Source organism: Vespa mandarinia, chromosome 2, assembly GCF_050613455.1.
Source record: "Vespa mandarinia isolate Hongniang chromosome 2, ASM5061345v1, whole genome shotgun sequence".
NCBI classification, from domain to species: domain Eukaryota; kingdom Metazoa; phylum Arthropoda; class Insecta; order Hymenoptera; family Vespidae; genus Vespa; species Vespa mandarinia.
The window spans coordinates 12,040,675-12,054,487 of record NC_140811.1 but is presented as its reverse complement, the minus strand read 5'-3'; the positions used below and the strand labels follow the sequence as shown (position 1 = coordinate 12,054,487).

The window sequence follows — 13,813 nt, the reverse complement described above, 5'->3', positions numbered from 1 at the left end:
ACATGATTGCGATGCTATTTTTACCTATTCTTGTTTTTTTTCTTTATTTTTTTTCTTTCTTTTTTTTTTTTTTTTTTTTTTTTTTTTTTTTTTTTTTTTTTTTTTGAATATTGTAAATAAAAAAATAATTTAATATATTCCATGAGTTGGAAAGTTTGAATCCGTTAAGGAATTTTAATTTGAAACGCGTCATGTGATTTTGAGGTTTACATTTTTTTAGAAATATTAAATATTTTTTTATTAATATCAATTACTATATAATGTAAAATGGTGCATAGTCTCAATAGAAAATGCTATGAATTTATATATATATGATTTTATATATATATATATATATATATATATATATATATATATATATTTATACTTTGAAAAGATTAATAATTTGGAGACCCCTTAATGTAAATGTTTAATTACTATAACAATACCTGTATATTTCTAGAAAATTTTCTTAGATACAAATTGAAAAGAAATATCGAACATTTATCTGCACAACCTTATATACGTTATTTCAAGTTATACCATATAAAAAAATAATCTCCTTACACTAATATACAATGTTTCATTTCATTTATAAGAAATAAATAAGAAGATTTTAAAAGAGAACTTTATCCAGTAGGATTAACAAAGAATAAGAATTAACCATTTGGATTCATTCGTACGTTTGATTTGATTTATCAATAAGTTAATACGAAATATCTCATGAGGATTTCGATAGTTAATTAATATTGTGCACTTTGTTATCGTTTTTCATAAATAATTAACTGAGTGATATAACAAGACACTAAAATGATGGGATCTAAAAATGGCGAATGCATTTAATTTCTAAAAAAGATATGGATTGTTGACAATCCATATTGATGAAATTCGATCTTCTAGAATGATATGATCATTTTTACTATATAGATAAAAAAAAGATAAGATGAATGCAGATTGAAAAAAAATGATCGTCAAAATTAACGAGAAAAATTAATTTACTCTTGTAGGAATGAAAATCAATATAGTGCGACAGAGCCCTCCATGATATCTCAGAAATCTCCGCCGTTGGTGTTCTTGCTGCGGCTGGAAAATTTCGAGGTTATGGTCTCTGAAATACATTAGAAGGTGAAACTACTGGCGTTCTATTTTTGTATGAAGGAAAAGTGTTTATTCTTACCGAAAGTGGGTGCACGGATTACGCATTATAATGCGTCTGAATGCGAAGAGATCTTACAAGGTGCTATGAAATAGAACGAAGATGAACAAAAAGAAGTCTCATTCTTCTTCGAAGCAGAACTATCATCAAAGACAAACGTCGGTGGTGAAAGCGAGAAAAAAGCTCAATGCTTTGTGCGACCAAGTTTTTCACAGTGAGTAAAATACCACGAGCCTTGTCTGACTTTGAATTTGGTGGTACGACTTTATCGCGATAGTCTACTTTATCAGGTCACACGAGGGTGGGGATCAACGTTTGCGATACTTATCGTCGGATTAAGCAATTTCTTGTCCAATAACTGGGGTAAATTATATTTTGATATAAAAACTAAAATATTTGAAATTACAAACTTTTAAATCATCTTTTCTTTCTCTCTAACAACAACAGTATAATGATTTATTTACACACAATATTCTTTCATTAACATATATATCTATATGCATATATACGTAATATATATATATATATTATTTATTTGTGAATCATAAAATTTTATAAACTATTGAAGTTAATACAATGATGATCTGTACATCTTATGTAAACTATATGGTAATGAGAAATAGTAATATTTATTTTAATTAATTTGTTTAGTGAGCTGCGATCCTGCGTATGACACACAGCTATGGGATTATTATATGAATATCACACCAAGTTTAATACTAATTACCTACAACACTAGTTATTTACAACCGATGAAGACAAAGCTATCAAAACAATCCCGGGGGGTTGGACAATTCATGAGCTGGCTGAAAGAGAATGATGTTAACGTAGATGGAGCAAGTATAGTTGGATTTACAGGATACGACTTAGGTCTAAGGGCAGAACGTGATTTTTTAGAGAATGAACTTATTTTGGAAATACCTAGGAAACTTATATTTAGTACTCAAACAGCTGCCCCTGAGTTAGAAAGTTTTCAACGTGATCCATTGATACAACAAATGCCACAAGTGGCATTAGCCATTGCTTTGCTCATTGAAAAGTATAAAGAAAATTCAAAATGGAAATCTTATTTTGATATTCTTCCCACTAGTTATAATACAGTACTCTATATGAATCTGCTTGAAATGAAGGAGCTTAAAGGCAGTCTAACATTAGGTAAACTCTTTTTGTATAAAATGTCTGATTAAACAAGAAATATTCATAACAATATATTTAAAATTGGTTTCTTTTTTTTCAGAAACTGCTTTGAAACAAGTCAGAAATATTACACGACAATACACTTATTTTAATAGAGTTTTTCAAAATGGAAACGATGCAGTATCTAATTTGCTCAGGGATTTTTTTTCTTATGACGATTATATGTGAGTAAATTATCTAGATATATTATTTAAATTTAGATACTGACATAAGAAGGGTGATTATACAGACTGATCTTTTTACAAAAATATTTTATATTACATACTAAATCATAAATAAATACATTACGTCTACATGTATTTATAACTAAAGAACGAGAAGAGATGAGATTGACATCGTGATCATATTTATAACATATTAATGAACTTGATGTTTTCGTTCTTTTGAAAACATCTAATATGAGTTTGCTTTACTGCTCATAAGTATTTTGTATAAATTTTTGTCGAATATCCATGTCCATTGCACAAAAAAGAATACTAAAAAGTTTACATCAATTTTATATCAGCCTTTGTCCAGTGTCAGTTTGCATGTTTGTTTTAGGTCTTTAACCACAAATAAATCTCAAATGAAAATACGTACTTCAATTAAAAAGAAACTATGTTGTCTCATTTTATATAATCAGGTATAGTTTCCCAACTATCATTAGCATCGAGCGAATCATTATCGATGTCACACTTGGGATCATAGTCACCACTATTATTTTGCTGTGAATCATTTTTTTCTGATCTCTTTGTCGTCGAAGTGGCAACTACACTCACCATGATATTATTCAGGCTACTTGTATTGGATAACTTTCTGGCTGTTGCTATTGGACTCTGAAATACCGTTCGTGGAAAAGAGTTTCTGTACCTATATTTTTGTTTATGACGTATTCTACAAGCTATAAAGATGGCAAAGAATACGACTATCGTTACACCAAGTATAGCCCCACTAGCTATTATACTAGATTTAATCTTTGATAAACTTTTTCCCCGATCTTCATTTTCGTCGTGTTTCACTTCGTTTATAGATCCCTTGTATATCACATTTATATCTACTTCAGTATTATTTTGAATCATTTCTTTCGCATAATCACTTTGAACAATATTAATCGACTCATCGTCTATGGTTTTTTTATTTAATGTTTCTTCAATATTTTTAGAAATTCGTTGTTCCTGATCTTTATCAAACGACAAAGATGTAAAGGTATTAAATAATTCTGTGATCTTTATTAAATGATTTGGATCTTCATGTTTTTCGTTACTATAATTTTTTGTTTTAAAACTAATCTCTGTGGTAAATGAAAACTCTGTCATTTCCTTAATAAGTTTCGGATGGATCTGCGAAATATCAATGTGTTCTGTTTCATTCATCAATTTCTTTATTCCAATCGTTTCATTTCGAAGTTCATCAATTATACTTTTTTCTTCAGGATTATGAAGATGCTTTTTCTCTGATAATTGATTATCTTCTGATATTCTTAAAGCTTTATGATTTCTCAAACGAGATACTTCTGCTAAATGAACTTTACTGGAACCTCTTTGACGTAAAGCAATCAGTTCTTCCAAAGTCATGTTCCTAGACTTCAACAAACGTTCCAGATTCTTACCCCCAGATCCAGAAGCAAATAATTCAAAAATCTCAGCACGAGCTTCTGGTTCTATTTCTGACATGATATCTTCGTAACGTTTACCTTCTGACATCACATCTTCTACATTAGGATGGTTTTTGAAGAAAGTTTTGATTGTTTCTTCGAAGGATGAATCGTTTTTGGATTTTGATAAAAAATCTTTTGAACGATCTTTATCTTTTTCTAAATATATAGTTTCATCTTTATCACTATCATTTATGCATTCATTCTTTTTTATCGAAGAGGACACACGTATCTCGTCATCTTGTCGCATATCATTCAAAGGAGCATCATATTGATAATCTGCTTCAGAAATACTATCGAAATGATCTTCTGCTACAGCTAAATTAGAATTATCTTCCTTGTGTATAGTATCAGTATATACTTTATTAAATGGTTTGTTTTTTTCTAAATTTTTTGTAGTAAATGTCTCGACAGTCGGATTCAAAATTCTTACGATACTCAAGGTGGAACCTCTATCAGAACGATTTAGATTAATATTTTGCATAGAACGAACGATAGCATTATTTTCTGTTATTAAAGAAATCCAAATTGGTGATGCAGTAGTTCTTCCCTTTTTATAATCTGTAAAGTCTGAAAATTCCATGATTTCATCATGATTCTCATCACTGTAGATCTCGCGCGTTGTATTTAGATTTTGGTTCGTCTTATCATCGCTTTGATTCAAATCGATAGAGATTTCTGATGGAGAAATTGCTGCTAAAGTTTCAGTAGTAGTTTCTTTCAATTGTGAAATTTTCGTTGACACATGACCCATCATGGTAATTGTTTTAGTCGTCGTCGTGTCAAGTATACTTTGAAGGGTCGTGGACGGTAATTTAGCCAATGTGCTTGTCATTGCCAAAGATATCTGTTCGATATCATCACCAATTTCATCGATATCTTTCATTTTTAATGCACTGATCACATCTGCTTTACCTTTTAACAGATCTATCAGAGTCAAATTTTTACGATGTAATATTTCTGAAAGACTAACACCTTCTTCTTGTTGCATTTTTAACAAAGATTTTATAGCTTCAATTTTCTTTGAAGATGCTTTGTCTTTTTTATCATTAGATGATAAAATAGAATCCAATTTTATTCTTTCGTTATTATGTATCGTTTCTTTAGCACTTAAAATGAATTCTTCGTTCTGGGGTGGACGTCTTTTTCTTGGTCGAGGTTTTAAATATTCTTCGTCGGCTAAATCATGTTCATACTCATTTGGATGAACCTGAAAAGCATCACGATATCCAGTTGAAGTCATTCGATCGTTTCTAAGAAATTTATCTTTCGAAAGACGTTCAACCGGTACGTGTTCAATTTTCCCGCGCGATTGTCTTCCATATTTTCTTTCTTCCAATCGTATCGTCGAATCTTTAGGAAGAGGAAATCTTTCTTGTCGTGAATCAGCGTAATCGTTTCCTCCTTGATTCTCGTTGAGTTGACGATAATTAAGATTATCTCGATAAACTACGTCATAGGGTTTATTATGTTCTGTTAAATCGGTTTCCTCTTGAGTATAGGTTTGTGCGAAGTGAGAAAATGGAAGCAAAGGTACAGCATCACCGTCACGCCATTTCGGTTCCAAAGCTTCGCCATTGTTTCTCCATTTTCCGAGTAATTCGCTTGACTTTTCTCTAGGAAGATACGAATCCTTATTATTTGTATCTGCCTTCTGAAAAAAAAAAAGATAATAATTTTCTTTACAATTCTTAAATTTTCCGATCATTTTTTAAATGTTTTTACATATTATTGTGGATTATATATTTCCTGTTAAAAAGTTACAAAAGATCGGAAGATCTAAAATAAACTTTTTCTTTTATCCAGAATCTTCTCGTTTCCACGATTTCCCCCTAAGAAAGTGAAATATACGCTTCGAGACACATCCGTTTATACTCATTGTCAACTACTATGTCTTTCAGAGATTTACCTAAGAAACATTGTACTCGTTAGTTTGCTTGTTAACGTAATTTCATGAAATACGAGGAACTTATTTTTGAAAACATCTTAAATAGTGGTTATAATAATTTTTACCGTGTTCGTTATTGTAATAATTTTTATAACGTAATTATGTTTATAATATTAATAGCGTTTTTTCTTTTTTTCTTTTTTTTTTTTTTTTTTTTTTTTTTTTTTTTTTTTTTTTTTTTTTTTTTTTTTTTTAGGAGAGAAAAAATCATAAGTATCTGACAATTATTTGAATCAATTAATTACATTTGAAATAAGTAAAATAATTGATTGATAATAAAATTTTTACCATTTTTTAATATAAAAATTTTTTTTTCTTTTTTGAGGTTAAATTAGAGCTCCAATTACTACATCGTAAGTCATGCGAGTAAGTGCGGCGAAACGAGCTGTGCAAACGCAAATAACGATCAAAGTTCAACGACCATACGAAAAAGAAAGTGCGATCGTTAACGCGCCGGACGATGTGTTCGTTCTTACATGCATACATGTGTTTTTAATGAGTTTTTTTATTTTTTTTTTTAAAGCGGAACTACGCATCCATCGTCGTCTCTTATTTCGTGAGATCGAAAGGAAAGAAAATAAGGAAGAAGATCGTTTCTCTAAAAGATCTTTTTCGAAGATCTTTATTTCATATTTTCGTATCGAACGAAACTATTTATGAAATCTTTTTCCGTTCTCTTTTTAATCACATATTTCTTTTCCTTTTTTCTTTTTTAATTTTTCAATAGATTTTCTGGTAACTACTTTGCACGCTAGTTTATTTCGTTCCAACTGATCGAACGCCGAAAATGCGAGAGAAGGCTATGAAAGGTGTAAACTAGTAAATTCAGTACCGTAATAATTTTTTTTTTTTTTTAATTTAATATTTTTGTATTCTATATTTTTATAATTCCAATTCATTGTTTGTTTTAGTATGCGAAACATTTTGATATTATTTTATTATTGATATTATCATATCCATTTTTGTCTCTTTCTTTTTTTTTTAAATGTGTAAAACTTTTATTATTATATTTGTTTATATTAAATCTTCGAATTCGATATTTGTTTCTATCTTGCTGAAAAATTTCATTATAACATTTTTAATAATTTTGTACATTAAAATTTGATTTTATTTTCGATCGGTAAAATGAAATTCTCACGTACGTCTGTAAAGAAATTCCGAAAAATTTTTAACACAAATTTTCTCTACGATTTGGCACTTAACGTGCGTTAGATAGAAAAGGATTTTTCTCTTAAATATGTTCATTTTCTTCGGGATCATTTAATGGTGACAAAATGTTCGTAGTCTCGAATTTTTACCAGCTACCAGCTTTCTCTTCCCCTCTCTTTCTCTCTTTCTTTCTATCTTTCTATCTATCTTTCTATCTTGTGGTTTACCGATTGTTACATCGTGGTCGTTCGTCCCATCGTAGCAATGTCCTACACTTTCTCGAGCCGTCTCTTTGCTAATTACGATACGTGATGACAACGAAGTGGTTCCTTCCTCTTACGTACATTACAAACACACTTTAACATATATATATATATATATATATATATATACATATATATATATATATATATACATATATATATATATATACATATATATATATATATATATATATATGTATATATACGTATGTATTTATACCTTTCGCTTTTCTACGATCGCGTGAAATCCGAGAAACTACAATGACGATAATGATTATTATTATTATTATACAATTTATTATTCAAAATTATAAAAAAACGAAGATATAACTATTTGCATTAAAAAAGAGATTTCGAAATTTCAATAAATTTTAATTATATATATATTATACATGTGTGTGCATATGTATGTAATAAAAAAAAAGAAATGTGGAACAATTCAATTAAAAATTAGTATCGGAACGACACTAATCATTTATACGAATAATATATTATTCAACCTTGATGATAATTATTATTATTAAATTCGATAATTATTCAGAATTTCGAGATTTTCAGAAATATTTGTCATATGTATGTGTAACAAATCAAAAAGGTTTAAAAAATTTCGATTAAAAATTCGAATCGAAACGACATTATTAGTCGATTTTCATAAATGACAATATAATTTGTCTCAAGTTCGTAAATTATTCTCGAGAATAAGAATACACATCAAAGGACTCGCATTTGTGCTCCTTCTAAATGAATACTTCCGTTCGATGCTTCGCACTCAGTGAATCTAGGCGAATCGGTTCTACTTTTTTCTATTTTCTTTTTTTTTCTTTTTTATTATCTTTTTACATTTTCTTTAACTTTCTTACCACATGATCCTCGATCACAATATCTTCGATTCCTGGCCTGTTCAGTGTCGTTTCTCCGTGAACTGAACGACAACCTGGAAGATACAGGATGTTCGCGATCGATAAAAATAGAATGATCCTCTTCTGCATAGTCCAAGATATGTATCGTTATAGCGATTATACACAGAATTACAAAAATCACGTTTTTTCGATTACACAAGCCCAAAATGAAGTTCATTCGATCTCAAAACAAATACAAAAACATTTATTTATCTGCTATTATTTAATTAATTGAATAAACAATATATATATATATATATATATATATATATATTACTTATTGAATTGTCACTTTTCTTTTTTCTTTTTATTTTCTTTTTTAGGATCTATCACTGATAGATTACAAAAAAAGTTTTAAAAAAATTTGTTCCTGGTTTCTTTTTTAGTAATCTTTTTATCACAAAATACACTACACGTATATATACATATATATGAATATGTGTGCATGTGTATATTTGATTTTGTTAGTTTCTTGTCTTTTTACGTAAACGAAATGTCCGCCCACACTGGACAAATCGTTCTTGTCGACTGACGAGAGTTTTCTCTGCGGTTGCTGCTAAAGTAAGCCGGTGAAATTCGAGAGGAGAGGAGTCTGCGATCTAAACGTTCTCTTAACGCACAATCTTCTTCTTTATCTTCTTACCAGATACAGTATGTACTTTTTCTTACTGTTCGAAGATTAAGATCTACATTTTTTTATGTGATGAAAGAATAAATAAATACATTATTTGTTTATTTTTTATTTTTTATTTTTTTTTTTTTTTTTTTTTTTCTTTTTTTTTTTTTTTTTCCTAAATACTCCTATTCAAGTGAAGTATATTTATAAAAAAAAATACTTCGTTTCACGATTAAATAATTCATTCGTTTGTTTCTTTCCATTATTCAAACATTATTTTAATTTCAATCGTAATATATTTTTAATAGATATCTACGTTGAAGATCAAAAATATAATATAGGATTCGAAAAAGGAGAAAAAGAGAGAAAATCATATAATTTTACACTTCGAAATAATTAATACGACTTTCGTTGTTACAAACAGAGTAAAACTCATCCTATTTTACTCTTTTGTTTCATACACGCGTGTTATACATGTTTCTTTATTAATTCTTCATTGTACGTACTTATACATCGAGTTTCACTTTTCACACACATTTCTGCTGGTTACGAGAAAGAGGATGAGAAAAAAGGAGCATCATTTTTTCCTTTTCACAATTAGTTGAAAATAATAATAATAAGATAAAATCGTCCAACGTTTTAATATTAATGTCATCGAAATGTAACTAAATATTTATAAAAATGTAATCTTTATCCTGTGGACATGTATGCATATGTATATATACATATACACACATACAATATATATATTGGGTTGATGCAAAAGTTCGTTCCATTTTTTATACAAACATTGAAGAAAACTTTTACTTACTATTTTTAGTATATATATATTTTTATATTTAAATAAATATAAAAATTATATATATATATTTAAATATAAAAAAAATATATATATATTAAATATAAAAATATATATATTCAGTATATAAGATATTTTCTTTATAATGAGAAATAATAATATATTTCAATATTAATATTAAAGCATTTATCGTGTTAAAGCAATCTCTAAAAAATCTCTTGAAAAAATTGATTTAAATTTGTTTACATTTAATTTGAATTTGATTAATATTTATAATTTTCTTTTTCTTTTTAATTTAATATTTGTAATATATTTCTCGAGTGGATTTGAATTTAATTTGTTAATATTTTTACATTATTTATTTATTTATTTATTTTTTTTTTTTTAATTTCATGAATTTCATATTTGTTGTAATATATTCTAGAATTTAATTTTTCTATAAATTAAATTTGTTTAATTAATTTTTTATTTTAGAATTAAGTAATCTGATTTTTTTTCTACAAAACATATGAAATTTAAATATATTTAAGATGAAATTGCAAAAGAGAAAGTCACATTTAAAAAAAAGAAAAGAAATGAAACTAATTGTCTCCATTTTTAATTCAATGAATCTGATTGTCAACGAAAAAATTCTTTATTATATGATATATTTTTTCTTATATTTTTTTATTATATGATAATTATTATTATTATTGATATTTGAAATTGCTATTTCTTCATTCACTCGCACGTTCAGTTCAGTATCATCGTTGTCGATGATGCATCATCTCCTTGGGAGAAAGTACGCTTTGGTACGCGTAGCAAAGATCTCACGACCTTCCCACGTGCACTCAAGTGTGCATCCCCATCCTATCCCTGCTGCAAATACCAACTGATGACGTCGAGACTCTCCTCTCCTTTTTCACCATTGTCCCTACAATTTTCCCTTCTTTCTTTTTCTTTCTCTTTTTATTCCTACTCCTCATTGAACATCTTGCTTAGTGAAGAAGGCCTTAATTAATTTGAACTATGAAATTCATAATAATTCTAATTTATTCCTCTGATTACTATGATTATATATTTTTATATAAATATAAAGATTAAATAATAATAATATTATTATTATTATAAATACATAATAATTATTGAAATAATATATGTATATATATATACATACATATAGGACGTTATATTATAATATTTATATAATTACTTATGCAATATATGATATTCTAATTATGTATATATAATTAACTTATAGTAATCATAATAAGAAATATATAATAAAATATTACAATAACAATAATATTAACAGACAAAATTAAAAAATAACGAAGATGATAAGTTAAGTATTTACAAAACAACAAAAATATAAAAAATGATTGAAAATCATAAAACTTTCTGAACTTAATTTTAATATATATGTAATTAAAAGTTTTTTATTTCGAACAAATATAAATCTTTAAAAGATGTATATTAAAATCAATACGTTGCCAATCAAAGGATTAATAACAGATTCATTTTTATTAAGATACGTAGTATCTCTCGATCTTCTCAACTACCGTGTATGTTCTCAAATGTATGTATGTATGTATATAAATATGTAAATATGTAGTTGATTTATATTGACAAGAAAGGCACGCTCGTTATTCTTACAATAAAAGATATATAAATATGTATATAAAAACTATAGATGAGGATCAAAGAAGTGAGAACCTCTTTTTCCTGAAGAGATAGAGAAAGTCGAAAGGGAAACGACGAAGCAACACCAACAGATATGAATCTTTTTATGTATATATCATATACTTCCATTTCCGGTGATCTAGGTCAAGTTCTTAAAAAAAAAAAGAAAAACAAAAAAGATCGTCGTGAGACTGTAAAATGATTATTCTCCTTCCTGTGATCGTTTCGAAGGGGAAAGTAGTAGTCCGCTCCGCTAATCCGAAAACGAATGTTCTCTTTTTTCTTCCTTTTCAAAAATGATGTATATATATTTCCATGTTCTTTTTTATATAAATAGTATGTCATCTTAATCTTTACAAAGAGATTAAGATAAAGATCTATGTTATAGTATATATATATATATATAGTGTATAGCTATATTATAATATAATATTAATTAAAATAATACTATATTACTATATACTATAATATAAAGAAATATATATGTATAGTATATATTATATTATCTTTATATTATAGTATAATTACGTAAACACACACACAATTTTATATAAAATAAAAATATAAATTTATGTAAAAATATCGATATTTACTATTAATATTTATTATGATAGTATCTCTTTTTTTTCAGTTGGGCCGTTTCTACAGTAATGACAAGACAAAATTTAATCCCAAGTGAAGATGGATCCAGTATGATACATGCTTTGATACCAATGTGGGATATGTGTAATCATGAAGAAGGAAGGGTAAATAAACATTTTATATATCTATATATTTCTCTCTCCCCCTCTCCCTTTTCCTCTCCCTCTCTCGAGACCATATGTAGTAATATTTTACCTAAAAAATGCTCTCTTTTTTAGATAACTACAGGTTTTAATACAACTTCTGATTGTTGCGAATGTTATGCCATGAGAGATTTTAAAAAAGGAGAACAGATATTCATCAGTTATGGTTCAAGAACTAATTCCGATTTTCTAGTACATTCAGGATTCGTTTGTCTAGAAAATAAAAAGGTATATAAGAAATGATAATTTATGTATATGTATGTACATAAATCAACATATTAACATATTATGCGGATCCGATGTTTTCTTGCTTATAATATTTCCTAATCATATCTAAATATATATATATATATATATATATATATATATATATATATATATATATATATACGAAGGTATTGTTGTCATCTGTTAGCAGATAATCAAATTTTCTAATTAAAATGTGATATAAAACGATTTAATATGTTAAGAAAAAAAAAGAAAAAGAAAAGAAAAATTATCTAAATGATATTAATTTTTCTAGGATGGCGTTAGACTACCTCTTGGTATCAGTAAATCAGATCCACTTAGAAAAGAACGTATTGAGCTTTTAGAAAAATTAGGGTTACCGGCGACCGGTGACTTTTTATTAAAAGCTGGCACTGAACCAATTTCGGATTCACTTCTGGCATTTCTTCGTGTCTTTAACATGAGAAAAATAGAACTTACCCATTGGTTGAAATCGGATAAAGTTACTGATTTAAAACATGTTGATTGTGCTTTAGATACCATTGTCGAAGAAAACGTGATGAAGTTTTTATTAGACAGATTAAAATTGCTAATTGCTAAATATCCTTCAACAATAGAGGTAAAAGTTATGATTATATATATAAAAGAAAATTGTAAATTAAATGATAAGTTGAATGAATTATAATATAAAATTGTTTTATTTCTTTGTTTTTTTTTTTTTTTTTTAATCTTATTATATAGGAGGACTTAGAGAAACTCAATACCAGATTACCGAAGATGCAACGCTTGATCGTACAATTGAGAGTATCCGAAATGAAAATTTTATTGAGCGCACTCGATTATGTAGGACAATGGTTAAAAGTCTGAAAAATGAGAGCCACAAAGATGACAAATGAGGAAATGACTATCTTCTACTATTGTCATATGAAGAATCTCTCTCTCTCTCTTTCTCTCTTTCTTTCTCTCTCTCTCTCTCTCTCTCTCTCTCTCTCTCTCTCTCTCTCTCTCTCTCTCTCTCTCTCTCTCTCTCTCTCTCTCTCTCTCTCTCTCTCTCTCTCTCTCTCTCTCTCTCTCTCTCTCTCTCTCTCTCTCTCTCTCTCTCTCTCTCTCTCTCGAATGTAATTTTATTTTTACAGTTACAAGTTATCTCTATAATACTTCGGGATGATAAAAGCCGGATGAAAAGCCGGAGGAAAAAATCTTTGCAATATGATAAAACTAGGATAAGAAAACGGAGAGAAAATGAAAATGAGAATCAATGTTAAATGCATTTAACAGAAAAAAAAACAAAAAAAAAATAAAAAAAAAAACAAAAAATAAATAAAAGAAGAATTAAAGCAAGATGCTGTATATGTAGACGAAAAAAAAGTAAGTTTGATTGCAAAAGTTTTAATGCACGTATATAGAATATACCTCGACTTTTATTTTTCAATGAAAAACAACGATCGCAAAACGCTAGACTATATTTCATATTGCCTTTCGTCGACATATGCTGTGTT

General features: G+C 27.7%; 2 protein-coding genes across 4 annotated transcripts; one reads left to right on the top strand and one right to left on the bottom strand.

Moving 5' to 3' along the window:
• The first annotated feature begins 679 nt into the window (after nt 1-679).
• Nucleotides 680-13,711, top strand: Setd3 (SET domain containing 3). Of its 3 annotated transcripts, none has more exons than XM_035862590.2 (8): nt 680-1,349; nt 1,426-1,498; nt 1,787-2,290; nt 2,373-2,496; nt 11,933-12,047; nt 12,162-12,314; nt 12,610-12,933; nt 13,056-13,711. In XM_035862590.2, the coding sequence occupies exons 1-8, from the start codon at nt 1,323-1,325 to the stop codon at nt 13,179-13,181; spliced, it is 1,446 nt and encodes a 481-aa protein (XP_035718483.1). In that variant the 5' UTR covers nt 680-1,322; the 3' UTR covers nt 13,182-13,711. The 3 variants fall into 3 exon arrangements, with proteins under 3 accessions (XP_035718483.1, XP_035718491.1, XP_035718475.1); XM_035862598.2 differs by having other exon boundaries at nt 683-1,349; nt 1,413-1,498; XM_035862582.2 differs by lacking the exon at nt 1,426-1,498 and having other exon boundaries at nt 690-1,349.
• On the bottom strand, nt 2,603-8,391 carry LOC118439996 (uncharacterized). The gene is made up of 3 exons (XM_085655308.1): nt 8,186-8,391; nt 2,912-5,619; nt 2,603-2,808 (listed from the first exon to the last, which is right to left on the bottom strand). The coding sequence occupies exons 1-2, from the start codon at nt 8,312-8,314 to the stop codon at nt 2,938-2,940; spliced, it is 2,811 nt and encodes a 936-aa protein (XP_085511434.1). The 5' UTR covers nt 8,315-8,391; the 3' UTR covers nt 2,603-2,808; nt 2,912-2,937.
• Nucleotides 13,712-13,813: the final 102 nt, after the last annotated feature.